This window comes from Coturnix japonica, chromosome 18 (assembly GCF_054131305.1).
Source record: "Coturnix japonica strain WE chromosome 18, WE-NBRP24, whole genome shotgun sequence".
Lineage (NCBI taxonomy): Eukaryota > Metazoa > Chordata > Aves > Galliformes > Phasianidae > Coturnix > Coturnix japonica.
The window spans coordinates 6306865-6327071 of NC_140680.1; the positions used below are offsets into that span (position 1 = coordinate 6306865).

Sequence of the window (20207 nt, forward strand, 5' to 3'; positions counted from 1 at the left end):
TCATTAAACAATACCATTAGTCCTGAAACATCAGCTTGACATCTCAGCCAGAAAGCACTTCATCAGAACTAATTAATCCCCACAGCACCTCCATGAGATTGAGAGCGCCATTCATCTGTTTTTAAATGTGCTGGGCATTTCTGTTACAGAACACAGAGGTGGGGTGGAAGTCATAAGTACCAGAACAAACAGAGCAAGCCAAGCCAGCAGAATACATCCAAGAACATGAGAAAGCTAGAAAACACTGACAGCTGTAAGACCTGGCGCTTCTATGCATCTTCCTGCTGCAGACCAAAGCTCCTGTGAATACCCAGAGAGTCTTCCAGATGCCACTAGACTGGATGAGCAGCAGTGAAAAATGGTTATTACACTACTGGGAGCAGTTTTGCCTGTTGTTTGTTCAGCCAATTATCTATGCATGCAGCTTGGATGTGGGGGGGGGGTGGTGGTGGGGGAAGCAGTAACCTCAGGCTCTGTGAATGAGAACTCTGGGTTTTATTGGAGCAGTTAAAGTGAAGTTTTCATTACCACAAGCAAAGCACACAACTTTACTGAACAGGTATCATGAATGATGAATGACACGCAGCCAGTAGAGAAGGTATTTCCCTCAGAGGAAGTGGCTGATCTACACACTCCTGGACATGTGCACATGGCAGCAGCAGCCTGTGCACCCCAGGCCCTGCCATCCACCAGTCCTTGACCACTTGCTCAGCTGCCGGGTGCCCTGCCAGCAGAACCAACAAGGCATCCAGGCTGAGGCAGCCAGCCACAGCACTGAGGAAACACAAGCAGGACTTTCCCCTAACACATACAGTCTCCCCCCCTCTATAAGAAGAGGGGCATGCAGTTCTCCCAAGCTTGACACAGCCAAGTGCCATACCAAGCCCGGGACAGCCCAGCCCTGGCACGGAGCACCATCAGCTGCACCTTTGTACCATGGGCAGCACCACCCCTGCATGCTGAGCAGAGAGCACGGTGCCTTAGCACCTCACTCTCACCTGCTGGTACAGGGGATACAATCAATCATCTACCAACAGACTCCTCAGTCACTGCAACAAGAGCCCAGCAGCAGGACAGCCACAGGACCACCCCCCCCCCACTGCTGCTGGCACAAATTGCTTTGTCTTCAGGTTGTTCCATTAACAGTTATATTTTGGGACCAATCTTCCTGGGTCTTCCAATGTATTTTCTTGCACAACCTAGAAGAATTCAAATCAGATTCAGGCATCATTAAGTTTGTCACCAACTCCTCTTTCCATAGCTGCACTGTGAAGAAAGTGCCAGTGACAGCTTCAGGACACTCTGTGCCTCACACCAGGGTTCACTCGGGCTCAGCTACAGAACGTACCCTACCTGCAGAACGCAGTCAGAAGCTACAGGCAGAGCTGGCACCCGCAGCTCTGGGAACAGCCTGCCCAGGGCACAGCTGCCAACATGTCCTTGCAGTGCTCCTGGGCTGAGCACAGCCACCACAACCTCCTGCCTGGCCCCACCTGTGCCAGCACAGCTCCCACACTGCCGCACGGGACCTGGATCAGCTGTTTCTGTTAAACAAATCCAGACAATGAGACATTTATCAGCCACAGCACATTCTGGATCGGGCTTCCCACATGGCTACAGAATTCCATTCCAACAGCAGCAGCTCCAGCTGTCCCACTTAGTAGAAGCATCAAGCCAGCACAACAGCATGGGGCCAACCACCCACACATTCACCATACTCACGTCTTCGTGATTTACAAGCTGGTTCTCAGTACAACTACTTTGCTATGAAAACAGATGACATGCACAGGGGAAGCTGCTGACCAAGTGATCACTTGCTGGTCAAGTGAGCTGCAGTCAGAGGTAGCTTCCCAACCCAGGAGATGAAGCTCTACCTAAACTATGGTGACCCAGCAGTGCATATGAGCACAGTGAGGGGCAGGTGCTGCATTTCTGCAGTGGTGACAGCAGGTCATCTCTGCTGGTATATTTACAAGCACAGCATGCAGGCTCCTGTTCATTGCTGGTGAAAATGCACAGCTACTGATGGTGACTGTGTTGGAAAATAGAACTTCATAGCTGAAAATTTGCTCTATCAAACAGTGTTCTTGTGCTATTTGTATCTGTGTAGTTTCCATGGAAATAAACAGGGGGCATTACTTTCAGAGCAATCTATGTGTTAGCATTTATATTAACTTCCACCCACTGCAGGGGGAAAAAAAATCCTATGAACAGCACAAATGTACACACTGAGACACCTGTTCCCATAGACAGCATCCAAAGTGATTACAAAGAACTGCATTTCTGTCACTCAGCTGTGTGCTCACAGAAAACAGCTTTTACAGACACACGTGGAACTGCCTGTTCTTTATAATAAAAGAAACAGCTATTTTGGGGAAAGTAAATGTGGGAAAGGTGCAGACCCACACACACACAGTGGGGTGTTAGGGCAGCCAACAGGAACAAGAGGTAACAGCAGGCAAACCAGCAGTGTGCCGTGGTGCTGCCAGTCATAAAGACCTACAGAAAAGAAATGCCCCAGCCTCAGGGTCTTGTCTCCTCCTGACACTGATTTTCACCTGCAGAAAAGCTCAGTTCCTTTCCTCCTCAGTGCTTTCGAGTGCTCCCCTTTCAAGTCTTTTCATTCTTGAGAATTCCTACATTATAGGTAGCCAAATTTTGCTTTCCTCCAATGATTATAGTTATGTTATAAGCAAATAATCTCAGTAGCGGGTACTTACATATGAAGTTTCAGCAAGATGCTTACACTGGAGTCTTTAGAAGGCAAGTTTGGAGATCAAATGTGCAGAGCAGAGCGGGTGTGAGAAGCTTCAAGAGCAGAATAACAGAAGAAACACAACACACTGCAGCACCTCACAGAGCCTGGCAGGACGGCTTAAGGGAGGCACAGCAAGATGACTATGCTCTATATATAACATCTTAGCTGGTCTTCATCAAGATCCTCAGGCTCCCTAAACCCAGCATATTCACAAGTAAACAGGTGGCACTAGCTTTAAGAGCACAAAGTACGCTACATGTGACAACACATACACTGACATACACTGGCCCTGTACCCTGGCAAATCTCTCCCCTGCCTGTCTTTACCAGAGCTCTGCTTCGTAGGTTCAGTGTGGAAGAATTCTCTATATGGAATGTGAAGGTGTCTCAGAGAGTATCCGCAGAACCTGAGCTTTCTTTTGGTAAGTGTCTCCAACCATCACCAGGACCCTTTGAAAAAACAAAGGCACCAGCTGAGGCATTGCTGCCTCCCAGAAACACAAACGCCTTGTCTGCTTCAGTAGCTTCCCAACGCTGATCTGAGTAGCACTCCAGGTTTACCATCTTTCACTCACAAAAGAAGCCCAGTGATCGGGACAAAGCGAGGTCAGCCAGCTCCATCTACAACAGCCAGAATAACCCAAGTACACCAACAGACCAGGAGTGTGAGAACACAAGACCTGGAGAATGGAACACATTTCCAGGCATCTTCAGGAAGCTTCAGGGTGGGAAATCCGCTTCCAAGAAAGTTTGGGGGTAGATCAGAGGTTCCCCTACAAGCTGCAGAGAATGCAAGGACAGTGCACACACCGGTATCCAGATACCCGTCCCCAACACCCATGTCTGATGGAAGCACAAGCCTCATTTGCGGTACTGAGTTGGTGCAATTCCAGCTCTTAAACATCACTGTAAGTCAGACAGCAGCCAGGGCTGATATTTCTGAGACAGGCTCTTACTCTGATCTGCCATCCAGCACAGCAGCTTACAGAGCAGGTGCATCCCTGCGTGAAGGAAGCAGCTGGGACAGCACTCCAATATGCTTTACCACATGCTGGTGGATGCCTGGAAAATCATGCTTGCTTCTACAATAGGAATAACAAACTGACTTTTCTCCCCGCTCAGTAAGGCTGGGTCACCCACCACACTGCCTCCAAGTCCTGAATTACCTAACTCAGGACAAATTTGTGACTAGAAAAAAAGTCAGTTATTTCTGCATTGTTTTATATAGAGAACACAAGATTTTTTTTTTTTTTTTTTCCATCTGGCCACCAGAAGTGCCTCACAGCTTCTTAACAGGAAACCCTGCCTACAGGATACCCAAACCCTCGGTTACACTGTAGCACAGGTACAGCAATGGTTACATTACCAACTCCCTCCCATGATTCATCTCTGGATGATTTCCCTAAACGCTCTAAAATCCACACGCTCCCCAGGACTCCTCACCTGGAACAGCCCTATGTGATGCAAGGCAGGAGGCACACAGCGGCCCTGGCCAAGCTGTCTGAGCATCACACAGGACAGTGACTCACCCAGGACTGCTGTGACTTTGCCCCACTTGAAGTGCAATGGCCCTTCTAACCAACAGCCCATCTGAAGAATGGGTGCAGCGAGCTACAGGAGAGCAGGCAAACCTGCAGCGATCACAGTGCCAACCCAAGTGCAAACCTGTCACCAGCTGCTATCGCACAAACAATGGGCAAGCCTGTGCCCTGAAGCTACATGGTATCCCTGCTCATGGCTTTTTCCACTAAATTAAGCTAGAATGAAAGACTTATGGAGGTTTAAAACCTGCATGCCCTTTCCTTAGCCACCAGCTGTTGCTCACTGAATAAACTGACCATTCTGAGGGCACAGTCACACCGAGATCTCACCATAGAGAGGCAATGGGGTTCAGAACGAGCCTTCAAACATAAACCCTGCCCCGCTTCCCTGAAGTCTGCAGTTTTACAGCCATGCTTCCCAGTATCTACTGCTTCCTCCTGGATCAAAGACAGCACACATAAGCAGAGCACAGGGAGCACTGCAGCACCTCTCAGCTGCAGCTACTTCACACACAACTTGCAGGCAGAGAAACACAGAACACACACCATCAGATGCACAGCACCTAAAGCCAACCCTACCACCGCAGGGACAGTCTGAGCTGCTCAGAAACTCCCATCACCTGTTGTCCACACGGAGCTGTCTGTCATCAGCTGAAAAGGAAACTTTTTCTTGCAAGTACAGCAGCCCATGTCTCAAACTCATTCAAACACGTGGTCCCCCAGGTGACAGGTTCCAACCACATTGGTGTTCTGAGGCAGGAGCAGCGCCTAACAGCCTGTAATGAGTTCCTGGTTTGCTGCTGGAAGGTGACTCAGAAGCAAAGCTCGTCGGGGCCATGTGTATTCAGGTGCATTGCTATGTGCACAACAAACACGTCATGTGATAGGGCCTGTCGGTGGTGAATGCTCTCCTCTAACAGCACTGAGCACTCAGCTCTGCGTGGATAAGGCATCTTCAGCTGCTTCTGCCTCTGACTCACAACCACAGACACATCAGAACAGCTATTAACTACTATCAGTCCTAACAGCTCTCACTTATCTTCACCAAAAATAAAGATGCCGAGAAAGTATCTCCAATTTAAGCTTATAACAAATTTTATCAAGGTTAAAAGCCACACCATGGCACAAACACTCTCCCTCGACTCTTCAAATTGCTTCACTGAAACATCATTTCAAAGCGTGCTCCAAACGTTCAGCAGTCCAACAGGTTACACGTTTGTCACCGGGATACACGAGGATTACTGCTGGAATGCAGAACACTCCTTAAAACCCTGTAAAACCGCACAACTCGCTGCCTTGCAACACAAGCTGAGCTACGCAGCACTGGGATAAGGCACAGCGCCGCATCACACGTGGGATCCCCAACGGGAGCCCCTCAGAGAGCAGGGACTGAGCAGGGGGGAAACCAGTGGGCTGCGGGAATACTTAACGACGGGGGTTGGGGGTAAGCCTGTAAGGTGCACCCAGAGCACACCACGTTCAGTGCTTGGGAATGCAGCTCGTCCGGGCCGATGTGTGAGTTGTGAGCCAGGGATTCCCGACACGGAGCCGCGCTGTGCAGCACCTGAGGCGGAAATCGTGGGGTTACCAGGACCCCGCAGCGCCCAACAACCCGCGCCTGCTCGGCACGGCGAGGGACAAAGAGCCGTCGGGACGCGGCCGAGCGCGGGGCGGTTCGCTTCGATCCCCGCGTTCTTCAAAGTGAACAACACCGGGAAAGAACCCACGGGGAACACACAGAGCACAACCGAGCGTCCCGGGAGGCGGCGACCCGCGCGGAACTGAACTCAGAGCACCGCGGCACCGCCCGACCCGCGCCCTGCAAACGGGCTCCGTGCGGCAGCCGCTCACGGCAGCGCAGCCCGGAGGGACACGCCGCGGGTCCGGCCGCTCTGGGGCCGAAGGAGGACGGACACGGCGCAGGTGAGGGCGGGCCCGGCCCAAGGCGGAACGGCGCAAAGAGGCCGGGCCGGGCGCCGAGCCCCGCAGCGGGGCCGCACGTCGGACAGAGCGCCGAGCCCGACCCCGCCCCAACATCGCCCACCTGTCGCGGGGGTCGATCCAGCTGGTGGTGCGGCTGCCGTGGTCGATGTAATACACCTTCCCGTCGTAGTCCCGCGCCTCCTCCCAGCCCGCGGGCAGCGGCAGCTCCTTCCGCGGCATCGTCTCCAGCTCCGGCCGCGCCGCCCCATGCAGCGCCCCGCACCGCGGCGGGGGCCGAGCCCGGGACGGGGCCGGGCCGGGCGGGCGGCGAGGAGCGGAGCGCTGCGGAGCGGGGCCGCAACGGCCCAGCCGCGCAGAGAAGCGCCCCGGGCGGCGGCGGCGGCTGCTCACATGCCGGACCCGCGGCGGGGGCGGGGCCTGGAGGGGGGGCGGGACCCGGCGGGGCGGGGCGGGGCGGGACAGCCGACGGAACGAGCAGCGCCGGGACCGGGACCGGCCCCTCCCGGCCACGCCGCCTCGGGCCGCCCCCGAGCGGGAGCACCGCCCCGCGGCACCGCCCCGCCTCGCCCCGGTGTTGCGGGCAGCGCCCCCTGCTGGAGGGGCGGAGGTTCAGCGGAGCCGGGACGGGGGCGTGTCCGCGGGGCGGGGGGCGGCCCGCCATGTTCTGAACGTCACTTTTACATGGCACAAATCGGCTCGGCCGTGCTTCCACTGACCTGAGGGAGCGCCCCGTGTCGTCTTTCTCGGTCCACCCGGCACAGCACGACGGGTCGCCCCGCGCTGTCCGTCAGTCGCGCAATCACGGCGTGCCGGGGCCTGGCACGGACGTACAGCCCCACAGCTGCGCGCCCCGATCGCCGCCCACGGGCTGCGGCCGCGCGGGGTCCGGTCCGAAGTATCACCGAACGCGTTAAGGTGGGGGCGGCACCTCACAGCTCACAGAAGCAAGAGGGAGACTTCTTTCTACTTCTGATAGGAATTTTTGACTGGTGGGAAGGCCTGGTTTATGTGATGTACTGCTTTATAGCATTAGGCGATGTTTCTTGACATTCTGATTTCAGTTCTATGATTTCTTCTCTTAACCAAGCACAGTGTGTGTGCCTGATTGCAACAGCACAGAGAGCTGGGCTGCAGCAGATTTCCATGCTCAATAATAAAATTAGGCTGGAACCTGCCAGGAGCCATCGTCTGAGGATATAAAATGCCTGTACATATAGTTTCTCCAATAGCGAAGCTGCTGAGCTGCTGTAACAGCACAGGCAGTGTAATGGTTTGCTATCTGCCACCTCCTGATGACTGAACTGCCACTTCCACTGTAAACCCTACCAGCTGAGGGGTCATACGTTGGCTGTGTTCTCCTGCCTCTCTCCAGAAGCTGGCACACAACTCTCTCCCGTGGTGTTTTCACCACTTCAGCATTGCTTTCTCAGTCCTTGCCTCAAGCTCTGCAGCAGAAGCCTGACTTCAGCCCTGAACAAATGTCAGCGGAAGTCAGGACACTACAGATTGGGATAAATGGTCTCCAAGCATCAACTGCATCACTGAACCAGTTCCAAATGTTGTTTAAGAGTACCCCAATGATGCACGTATTAACACAGAGGAGCTGGGTAGTGAGCCTTGTCCTTCCGAGTGCTTCCCCTGCAAATGTGTCCCCAGAAAGGAATATCACAAGTGGTGCTTTGCTTTAGTTTCCTTCTGCAGAGGTATCCTGCAGAGTAGCAAAATTAAGTCTGAACAGGTTCAACTTTAGGACATTGGTAACAGAACAAAAGAAACACACAAGGCTGTGCAGCAGGTTCTCATTTCCAGCCTCTCAGCTACAAGAAAACTTCTATTGTACAAAAAAAAAAAGAGCAGAGCATTCAGGAGAACAGTGAGAAGTGCTTCCACCTTGAGATCTCATGGTTTACGTTCACACCAAAAGTAACAAACAACAAAGCAAGCTCCATAAATACCCACCTTATGTTTCACTTCTTTGATAAGTTTCACTTCTAGACAAGTCTGATAACAGCACTTCACATCTATCAGCACACAATAACATCTGCAGCGGTGGACATATAGGACTTTGTCTGAAAACATACTCGGACTCATCCTTCTGAGAGAACAGGGCCTGGGGTTGTGGCACACATAGTGCATGGGGGAGCACACAGGTGCAACACTGCAATCAGAATGGGGGTGGGTTCTGTTTGCTCAGCAGAATTCAGCTGTGCTCTGTGCGCCATAGGTGCTGCATAGCACTGCCACCAAGCTGTTCTGCTTTAAATGTGCCCTGGAGTGAATTAATGCCCATAATCAATTCAAACATCTCTGCTGATACCATGAATCATTAAAAACCTCATCTGCAACCCCAAAAGCAAGACTGCTCTCAAAATTAAGTGGAGCTTTCTGACTACATACTTAAACGAGATAAAAGCAGCAGGGCTCTCGCTGATGCATGGTTTCCTTTTAACATCATCAAGAGTGACTGTTAGCTCAGGAGAGGGTCTTTGATCTTACCTCCCATTTTTAAATGCGGTAGAAATAAGCAATCTCACAAAGAAGACAGATTGCACGGGGGCTCCGGGGCTCACAGCAAGTCCTTCCGTCTTCCATTTAATACCATGTTACTGCATTTTCAAACTGTCTGGAAGTTTCTTTGGTGCAATTCAACTAATTCCAGGATTGTAAGGTGTCGATCTGAGAGTCATTAGTCGTGAGATGCAGAGAGGGAAGTTATAGGAGCATTTACAGATTATTTTGTTGTCATAAACAAGCAACACTTACGTAGGACTTCGCCCACCAGAGGTCAAAGGAGCACCTCCCTGCAGGATCCACTGCACAGTGATCACTTCTATGTGTCAGATGCTGCTCACAAGGGATGACAGCGACGCACTCAGATTTTTCTCATTTTAAGATATCTCACAATAGAAGACCAATAATTCACAGGAGTTTTAGAGACTTTATTTATGTATAAACAATTTAAACACTTTGCCATAAATTATCTTTGCCTGTCTCTAGTCTTTGCTTAGCAGCAAATTAAAATTAATATAAAAACTCAATGAACAATTCATACATGTATATTACAAAAAAGTTCTTGTACCAAAGTTCTTATTAGACTTTTTTTTTTTTTTTTTTCTTTTTCTTTTGTGGTGACCGTAATGTGATTGTCTCAGTTTCTTGACCAAACAAACACACTAATAATTTTTAAATCTGAAACAGTGATTGTGCCTTCTGGCTGATGTATGTACAGGGTGATCTGACGTGGTGCCCATTTGCAATAGTGTAACACAATGCCCACAGCTCTACTGGAACTGATACCAACAAACTACTGAATCTAAACAGACTACACCCTGTAACTGTGTTATACTGTCCACAATGGAAATCTTCAAAGACAAACAGAGTATGAAATTTATTTGTAGTGATTTATAGCCACCATTTTGAATGTAACTTTACACTCTGCCCTCTTTGAATAAGTTAAGCTTCAGGCCAGACAAATGGAGGGTCAGAGCGCAAGTGCTGTTTTGTTACTCCTAAATATAGTTTCCTTTACTATTTCCAGTGTGCTCTCACTTGCATTCTCCTTTTCCTCCAGTTGCTACACACAAATCACCCCAAAGTCATGTTTTAAATGCACCTGTATTTTGCTTTAAATGAAAACCTCTTGGATATTTATCAAACAAGCAGTCTGAATCATTTGAGTTTCATCAGCTGGTTAGTGAAAGTGGCCCACTTGGATTTCTTAGTTTGCTCACGTGTGAATGAAGTGAGGTAATACAATACGAGGCCTTCTTTTTATTTTTCTTTAGACCCAGAACAAGTGGGTAATATTTCAGGGGTACTTCTAAATTTGTATGGTTAGAGTTTTCAGTCAGGCTTTAGTCCACTTCAGGATGTGGTTTTTAATCACTTGAACAGTAGCATTTAACTCAAAAAATATGAGCTTTTTTTTGCCACTTGCTATCCCAAAGTAGCTCAGCCTAGTGCCCCCACGTAGGTCTTCATCTCCTTAGGAGAGGAGATAACAGTTATGACTACTGATTCATCCAGCAGAGGATGACAGCAGGTTAATTTGTTACCTCTTTCCCATTTCATTCTGTCTTAAAAACTGGATGTTGCTGCTACTGTCTGCTAGCTCTGGGTACTGCTCCACAGGCAGGACATAATATCCCTCGTAACCTTGAACCCTTCCCGTGTTCAGAAGCTGTTGCTTCTCTCCGTCTGTCCATACGCGGCTGCCCTCGCGGCCATCCCGTGCCTTCTGCTGCTCTTTGGCCCAGGCCGACCCCAACGCTCGCTGCCGAGCCTGGTCTAGCACTCGTGCCTTTTCCTCATCCAGTGTGTCAGCAGTGAGCCCATAGCGAATGTTAATCAGCAGGGTGGAATACTGAAACTCGATATTTGTGAACCGTCGAGTCCTTCCATTGATCAGGAGGGTTGGCTGGGAGACGGTCACATTTACTCCGCTGTCCAGGACCTTCCTCCCGCTGGTCATCGCGAGGGTGACGAGGTCGCTATCAGCTGAGCCTATCTTGACAAAGTAGTGAGTATCCTTCCCCTCGATGCTGTAGTGCATTTTTTCCAGGTAGTGAGCACTGTTAAGGACAGAGGCAATTTTTCTGCTATCGTCTGTGGCTATGCTGGAAATGCCAGTGGTTACACGGCCTTCCTTCACAGCAAACATGATTCCTTTCCCAATAATAGGAGTGCTTGTTGCAAACCAGTGGCCTGCTTTTTCTCTAATACTGGCATGTAATCTTTTAGATATGACCTGTCCCTCAAGAGCCATGAAAGCTTGATTGTGTCTTTCTGTTGTCTGCTGGACTCCTGTAATTAGCTGAAAAAAAAAAACCACAAAACAACAAAGAAGATACAGACCTGAAAATGCTGTTTTCAGAGAACAGTGCTAATGTTTGTTTTCTTTTTATAAAAGCAAGTTGCACAATGTAAAATTCTGTGTAAAGGCATCTCCCTTCCCATAGAAACACCACGTTCAGAGTTGGTGTAAAAACACATTTGGTATATAATTTTATAATCATAGAATAGTGTAACGCCAAATAAAAGATTAAAGACAGATGTGCTGGTTTACACAGTCACATTGGTTGTATTTCCATAAATGTGAAGCATGCTCAGCACAGACTGAAAATGGCCTAGTACCTCTTTTAAGTATATTAAATATTTGGAATTTATGACAAAGGCAGAAAGCATGTACCATATCCCAGCCTTAACCCCACAAGTGCACATGAAGACCATAACTGACATTAGCTGCAGTAACAGAAGTAGGAAAACAAAGTCCCTACCTATGAAAATCTTCAAGAAAAAACAAACACGAAGCAATGGAGAAGCTTTTACGACGTGGGGAGCAAAACCATTTCTTAGCAGTACAATGAGTAGCAACCTAGGTTCACTGTGACACCCACATTATTAGGATAATTTAACCAAGGGTACCACAGATGATGAATTACCCTGAAAAATTTCCTTTTGTCACTGTTAATCAAGTTAATCAAGTTACAACTTGTTAATCAAGGAAGAAGTCAATAAAAGACAAACTAATGACACTGTAATTATGATAATGAAGGCTGGCAAGAAAGACATATGTTCATTAATACAAAATCCAGCTATGCTCACTTTCGTTTTACATTGAAATAAATTCTTGGCCTTCCACTGTGACTACTGAAGAGCCAGCAGTTCTATTCACAGACGGAGGCAAATTTATCAGGAGAAAGGACTTCACATTTCTGCCTACCTGTCCATTTTCACACGCTTGACTCTCAGTCAACTCATATGGCGGTGACACAAAGTACATTTTTGCTCTAGGGAAACCAGGAATAATGTTGCTAAGCTGAAATCCGAACATCACCAACCAGCTTTTGACATCTAAAAATCAAAAGTAAGGAGGCAAGTAAGAAATAAAAGTGCATATGGACAAAAAATCCACAGATTTAGGAAATCCACCTTTGACCACATTTGTTTCAAGTAGCAGTTTTCAGAACCATGGTATTCCACAGCGAACAAACATGGGATATCACCTCAAATATATCCTAAAAAGTTCATCAGTGATACACAACCTCTTTCATTCATTCTTCTTCCATGACTGCACTTGGAACGCTTTATGCAATATTTGTCCCATCTCTGACGCCTGATGAGGTTAATGAAATCCATAAGCTATGCTGTAAAACTGCGCTTTATTAGGGCAGTACTCCTAAGAACAGCTACAAAGTGTTCTGGCAAAACGCATGGCTTCTCTTCTTTCTGCTCCTCCTAGCTGTCCTGAGGTCCCTGGAGGACCCATTAACTGCAGTCAGAGGCTTCAGAAGTCTGCCTTCCACAGCGCAGCTGTGCCCGCTCAGGCAGGTGCACTGCGGGTGCAGGAGGAAAGGGAGGGGCTGCAGGGCAAGGTCTCACCTCAGCCCAGGGATGTGCTTTGGGGAGCTCCAGCTCTCAGCTTGACATGACAAGCTCTGTCTTCTTTTCTAGTTGAAAGTGCCCACCATGCCCTGCTCACTGCTGCGGAGCCCTGGGGACTGAGAGCTGAGCGCCTGCCGTGCACTGCCAGCCCCAAGGGCATGAAAGGCCACAAGCCAGCACCTGCCTGCTGCTACAAAGCCTCTTTTCCCCACAGATTTAGTGGCTGCCTCATAAAAAATGTAATACCCGATGGTTGTGGACATTGTAATGTGTATTACTCATTGTAAAGTGTAATAGTTATTGGTTGTGACAGCAAACGTCTCCTTTTCTCAACTGTTCTGACAGTAAAATAAGTACTAAAATGTTCTGTTTGTATGAAGATATTTATATATATTTCCAATTACATGAGAGAGGTTTTTTTTTTTTTTCCTACCATGAAATCCAAGGTTCTCGTGCAATACAATTTGATAAGTCCATACAGCAACTGTTTTAACCACAAATGAATTATTTTTGCAGAGAAGGTATGTGCTATATCCAAAAGACAATGTATTTTCTGGGATTTAATCCAGTAGATGGATAAATAAAATAAATGCAAATTCTGAATATAGCAAAATATCAGAAGATGGCACTGAAGGTTTCAATCAAACAGTTATAAATGAAACAGGGTTTTGTTGCATTTAAGACAATGAAGTTTCATTCCAAAGTAATCTCAGTCAATATTTTTCACACTGAGAAGAATCCCACCATCTTCATATTGCAAAGGAGCTACAGTTGAGGTCAGCATGTCACACATGTGACTGTGTCCCAGAGAGTGAAGGAAACCCGCTACAATCTTCTTTGAAGGAAATGCACACTTTGCTTGAATTTCAAAGTACTGCTAAAATTAAGATAGCTCCTTTTCCTCAAGTATCACTGCTCTAATTGCTGTATACTACAGACTCAACTTTGAAAAAAGCTTTTCTTAAAGACATGTTAATTAACTTTCTTTTTAGAAATTGCCGGCAGCCAGTTCAAGTACTGTGTGATCTTACTAAGTGAAAAATTATTACTAATTAAGAAGGGGTTACAAGTTTTACCCAGTTCTAGCATGCACAATCAAAACTACTTTATTGTTTTCTCTGAACATGAGCCATACAATTTATTAAGTATTCCAGGAGAAAATAATAATTAAAAAAGAAAAAAAATAGGATTTTTGTTGTAGGACTAAAAACTGTTTGCATATTAAAAGATAAATGGGAAAAAGAGGCTTAATTAAATCCATTTTTGGTGCTAATATGTAATGTTTCTGTGGGCTCAGTCAGGAGTTAATTTTGAAAGTAGCCCTGAAGGGAAGAGATTCTGAGATGTTCTGGTTCTTGATTCTGCAACTAACCTGCTTACTGGTAACTTTGCTTTACATCTTTTACAAACGCATCTCCGTACCGTACTGAGTTCAAAAGGAAGAACCCTATGGATGAGCTCACATCAAGTATTTAGGCCAAAATGACTCTTCATCCTCCCCGTTTCTCTTTGTGGTTTCTCATTTCTCGCCCTTCCTTAAGGGAGGAGCAGTATCAAAGAATCAAGGGTAGCCAGCCCTTTTCACAGCACAGAAAGGAAAATAGCCCAATCTTGATGCTCTGATACCAGTATATGGCTAGTAAGGTGAATTCTTATTCCTTTCCCAAATGAACTTTGAAACTACAGTGTTATTTATACCAAAATGCAAGAAAATCTTACCTGTTACATAATTCTTTAGATCCAGTTCATTGCTGAGAGGGTTGTTACTCTTGAACATGTACAGATTGAAAGGCGCAGGTTCTCTACCGATGTTTTTCCACATTGTATAATCAGGAGATGTCCAGCGTCCAGCAAGGACATCATAGTCCCTTTGGGTAAAATGGACAAGTTTGGTTAAAGGATCATATAGCCCTCCATGGAACCCAATAACCAGCTGGAAATCAGGGTTTGAGTCATAATAAATCTCCCCATATGCAGTGTATTGAAGCTGTTTGATCATGAGGCCATTGATGCTGAATACGGCTAACGGAGTGCCTGTGTTATCAGAGGCAACATAATATTCTTCCCCGCTGCTACTCTCCATTGCAAAGAGGTGGCCTTGCAGATCATAATACAAAGAGGTAATTTCTGAATTGGAATGATTGTAGACATGTGTTACTCTTGTTGGATTGTGAAGATCAGCATAAAAGTACTGTAGATGATGCCCCAGGTTAGTCTTACAGGAAGCTCTTCGGCCAAGTCCATCATAACGGTACTGAACGTTCCACCCATTTGCTTTGTTGTAAGCTCTTGTTAAAAGTCCTTTGGAATTGTATTCAAATACATCTGAGCCTCGCTGACACAAGAATCCGTCATCATCAATTTTGTATGGTATGTCACCTAAGCGCGTAATCCTGTCTCGTAGGTCGTAGCGCAGGGGCATCAATCGAACACTGTTTCCAGGATTCAGGAGGTGAAGATTTCCATTCAGGTCATAACTGTAACGCCAGGTAGGCCTATCATTTACTGCTACGCTTTGCAATTGCCCATCTCCATCATAATCATAGGTATACTTGGTTGTGTTGGCATACGGCCCAAGTTTTAGTTCTCTTTTAGTTACTCTTCCCATGCTGTCATATTGCACAGTCATCCAGTACATCAGGGATCGGAACATTTCATACTGAACTTCTTTAATGCGTCCGTGGGTATCAAAGTGCTTACTCAGTGTCATAACTGCTGTAGTAATAATTTGATTTATGTCATAATAAATAACTCCAAATTTGCCAAAATGCTCAACTTTGCCAGAAATCTCATCATAACGGTAAAGATCAACTGGAAGAGGAGTCTCACTTATGATAGGTTTGATGCTTGCAATTCGAAAACTATTGTCATGATATGTATAATCAAACCTTGCATTGACCATACCTTCTTCAGAGAATCTGTAGATTTGTTTATCAACAAGAGGGCCAATTTTACGATAGCGGATTGTACAAGAAAATCCTCCACTTTGCAAATTCACCATTTTTAGGACACCTGTAGTTTCATCATATCCAAAAGTAACCGCTGTACTGTCATAAACGATTTCAGACAATTTGGATAGCTTTCCATACTTGTAAAAGACTTGTCGGCCAGTACCTAAAAATGATGTTTTCAAAATCCTCCCATCATCACTATAATCAAAAATCACTGATGCGTTGCTTTCAGGAGGATTATATATATTCCTAATGTAGCCAACAGACGTGTGAGTTGACATGCTATGCCGAGCAACACTAGGCATAGTAACAGCATGGAGCCGATCCGAAGAATCATACTCAAAGATGTACTGCCTCTGGCTCTGAAGCAGTAGTACCATTGACTGTGGAAAACAAACACAACACACATACACAATTACCAGCTTTTAGCTTGTGACCTCTGAGAGGGCATTTAAAAAAAAAACAGAAGTTTACTAAAGAGGCAATAATGTTAAATTAATAAAAAGACACCTATACATTAGTTAGGGGCACAAAACTGCTCTGGAGTATTGTCAGATTGCCAGATGAAAGGATCTGCTACTTGGAAATCAATATGCTGACACTCCAGAGAAAGCATAGGTTAGTAACCTATTAGCTACCCTCTCTTTAGTAGGATTTCTTTCTTTCTTTCCTCTTTTTTATTTTTTTTTTAATAAAGGATGAAACGGAATTAGGTAAATGAATTGATTGATCTTTCTGCCAGCAATTGTAATTCACAGCCATTGCTGTGAAGCACATGACAAACTAAGTAGAGAACAGGTTAAAACTACAGATTCAAAGAAGGGAAGGGGAAAATAATACGCAATTTTCAGGTACTTAAGCCTCTTTCACTATTAAAGAGTCTTAATTAGGATAAATAAAAATGCATTACAGTATTTTCTTTTTATTCATAATGAATTACCTGCTCGACTTGAACCTTCGGTCAGGTTTAGTCATGCATTTTTGTTCTTAATTAAGCAGGACTCATGTTAGTTTATGCCACCATGTGGTGGCCTATTCACTTTCAGGAAAATATCAAAAGATGCAAAACACAAACAAAGAATTTCCTATTAAAAAAATAGTCAAATTTAGTTACTAATTGAAAACTGATAACATCTGGGATCAAGCAAGCACAATGGGATTACTAACAGGTTTTGTAATACATAACTGCTTATGTTGTATTTTGGGTAACTTCTGTGTGAATTTATTATAGATAGGGCTTAAAATGAAGCAACGAAGTGAAGCAGTACTGTCTCTTTGTAACACAGGACAGAATGTAAAACAACAGCACTTACCTTTTCTAGGTAGGTGTAACTCCAAACCTTCCCGTCTGCAAACATGCGCGATATGATCCTGCCCTGCTTGTCGATGTCTGTCCTTTCACTCATGGCTCCACGCTGAAGCCCAGCCAGGCGCCCGTTGAAGAAATAGGACACGTTGACAGCAGCCAGGCCGCTGCTGGGCAGCCAGAGGAAGGGCCGTCCCAGCTGATCGTAAATTATCCTCAGGGTAAACTTGCGGTGATCATCGTAGATTTTTTCTGTGCGTATATTCCGGTCGTAATCAATGGACAGTAAATTCCTTCCGTGAACCTGTTGGAATGAATGAGGGCTGCGTTCAGTGACTACTGAATTTTTGAAAGTGTAGGATTCAGATTGACAGGCTTTCATATTCCACTTCTACGTAATATCAGATATGTCCTACTGGGCTGTCTTCCAAAGCTGTCGTCCTACAGACAAAGGATTCCCCTATCACAAAGGACAGACATACTGCATACCTAGGTCTTAAATTGCAGACTGTTATCAATCAGCAGCATGACGAGTGATTTTGCATAGAAGTCATTGTTTTAATTCTGCCACCAGTAGTTCTAACTTAAGAGTTTTTCCCTTCAGTCACTTCAAGGGCAATAGAAAAAAATATAACCTTCTATCTTCTTGGAGGTTTAACCACTTAGGCACCTTAGCTGGAACACCCCACTTATTAATTCATACCATTAATGTTTTCTTCATTTACTTCCCAAATATTCAACAGATTCCTCAAGCAGCTCAATTACTTGCGATGTATTTCATTTCTTCTGATCAAAAATCCCAGTCAAGCTGGCTGGGATGGACTTCTAGTTGTGCAAAACAAATGTTCTAAGTAGTCAGGTTAAATCTTTTTCTTTTAATCTAGTTTTTAGTTAGTTTTCAAGTTTTCAAATAAAGGCACAGCGTGAAATGTTTCAGTCCAACATTTCTTACTGCTTTTTTTTGGGGGGGGAGGGAAATACCAAAACACACAAAAAAACCCCAACCAAAAGGAATGCAGAAACAAAAGAACATAAGCATACGAAATGGTGAGGCTTCTCATGAAAGCACTCTAATGAGAGATACATCAAAATAATCACTGGAGGCTAAGCCACAGAATTTGGGCTAATGCTATAATATGATAAAGCTTCTTAAGTAATTTAATTGTAGATGTGTCATTAATAAAGTACAAGTCTTTAAATTAGATATCATTTGACAGCAATGACTGCTTAGAAAGTATTCATCGGTTTCTGGGAATTTGTTCTTCAGCTTATATTTTTCTGTAGCTTTGATTAAGCAACGCTTTCTGTTATCCAAAATTAAACCGCACATCAAACAATATGTAAATTAACCCTGAGCCTTTCTCGCAGACATGAAAGTTATTCAGAGATCTTTTCACTGGCAGGGGTAAACTCAATTCCCATCACAACCGACTCTGCAGGCATTCAGTTGCACTGACAGCAAATTTAAAATTAATACAATTTTGTGTTTGTAAAGAAGTAATTATTTCAAATTATCGCTCATTATCCTCATTTTTTTCTTCCCATTAATAAAATTTAGCTCTTTAACAGTCTGCATTTCCTCAGTGGCAATCATTAGAAAAAGCTTTTCTGTAGGTTTTCCCAAATGCTTTTTCAGCAACAACTTCTCCTGTGAGTCAAAGCAAAGGCGTGGCGTGTCTTTAAAAACATCTTCTCAAAACGGATCATGCTCTGCTGTCCCAACTTAGCAGAAAAGAGGCTTTGGAAGGGAAAGATGGCACCAACCCTTTCTCAGCTGGTTACTCTGCTTTTGTAAACGTGAGGTCAGTTCTCATGATGGAGATGTGTCAAAGCCAACTTTTTTTTTTTTTTTTTTTTTTTTTTTTTTTTAAATAAATGATAGACAGAGGTTTTTAAGAAGTATTTCAGAAAGATCCTCCCTTTACCCAAAGGCACCATAAAGGGAATTAGATTTTGTTTTTCCCCAAAGAAAACCAAAGTATTTGTTTTTTGGAAATGATTATGCCACACAAACAGCACTTGGGGAATAAAGAAGCCTCTGTTTGGATAACTCAGTAACTTCAGTTTTGTTTGTATTACAAGGAAAGCCAGAGTGTAATTGTGGTGTCATATTAATTATATAGAAACCCAAACAGAACAACTAACTCCCACTCTCCTTGGGAACACTAATAACACTGTTGTAAATATCGTGACTGAGGATCATCTCAAAAGCCATTTCTCTTCTGTTCTGCTACCTCTGTGCACAACTGTTTCTTCCTTTTGATGCTGCTGAACAAGAGGCAACAGGGCGACAGCCCTTCTGTGCGTGGGTAAAAGGCCTTGCAAAAGAAATCACCCAGTTGCAGCGTATCAGAAACTCCCCTAAAGGAAATTTGATCCAGACCTTGTCTGAAAATACTGGCACGTGAACTAGTGGCAGGTGGTCAAGGAGGAGGAGGTTCCCACTTCTCCTCACTTCTGTTTGTGTGTCTAGTACTGACTATAAGAAGCGGTAACAGTGAATGAAGGAATGATGCTTGCCTCCAGCCCACACAAAGGGACTGTACTTGCATTCACATTCAGCCCAGCTACTCCTAAACAAGCTATCGAAGGACTGGAGATTAACAGTAGGTTCTCATCAGAGCCAGGCCCACAGAATAACACATGCTGAGCCTTCCCCTGGGCAGTCCCTGCAGCCTGGTTGGTGCTGCCCGTGCTCTGCAGCCCGGCCCCACTGGTGCTGCTGGGCATTGCATTTGGCACAGCTGCCGCAGCTGCCCTGCCCAATGCTGCTCCACACCCACTTCCCAACACAGTTGCTGTATTTCATTCTCTAAACAATTTATAAAGATGAATTAGGATAAATGAGATGCAAATACATTCTATGCTTTCTTCCTCGTTTTCAGATTTCATTTTCAGTCCACTCAACCTGTTATAATCTCACAGTGATTTTCATTTAAAAGAGCTAAATGGATATGTGATTATTGTTACATGAACTAACACCAGACAATTAAATGTTGAGGTGTTGCTAGATAAAGCAGTGTTTTCATTTGCATAAACATGATGCAAGAGAATCTATCTCAGGCAAGGTTTCCGTTCGAAGACGTGTTTAACTCCAGTTAATTACCACAAGTACCTCTATTAAATTTTTAGTATCGAGAGTTAGGATTACAGCAGTTTTCATTTTAAAGTCCTCTTTATTTTTATTTTGAACACCCAGTCAAAATACAGAGCTGATATATTTTCTACTTACAGTCAATTTGTGCAGGTCAACACATCAAAAATCAATTACACAGCCATAAAATTTAGTCATTTAGGATTACCTGCTAATCTCATTCAATTTTT

General features: G+C 45.2%; 2 protein-coding genes across 32 annotated transcripts in view; both read right to left on the minus strand.

The window, feature by feature from the left end:
- The window catches only part of WWC1 (WW and C2 domain containing 1), a 55985-nt gene extending 49316 nt beyond the window's left edge, over positions 1-6669 (minus strand). The window contains exon 1 of the mRNA XM_015875920.3: positions 6343-6669. Within this exon, the coding sequence (XP_015731406.2) occupies positions 6343-6461 (119 nt within the window). The 5' untranslated portion in view covers positions 6462-6669. The remainder of the gene's footprint in view (positions 1-6342) is intronic.
- Positions 6670-9160: 2491 nt separating this feature from the next.
- Positions 9161-20207, minus strand: part of TENM2 (teneurin transmembrane protein 2) — a 1410959-nt gene continuing 1399912 nt past the window's right edge. For all 31 annotated transcript variants that reach the window (XM_085518796.1, XM_015875933.3, XM_015875927.3 and 28 more), the window contains 4 exons: positions 16891-17187; positions 14346-15960; positions 11965-12095; positions 9161-11055 (listed from right to left, as the gene is read on the minus strand). In XM_085518796.1, the coding sequence (XP_085374922.1) occupies positions 10294-11055; positions 11965-12095; positions 14346-15960; positions 16891-17187 (2805 nt within the window). In that variant the 3' untranslated portion in view covers positions 9161-10293. The remainder of the gene's footprint in view (positions 11056-11964; positions 12096-14345; positions 15961-16890; positions 17188-20207) is intronic.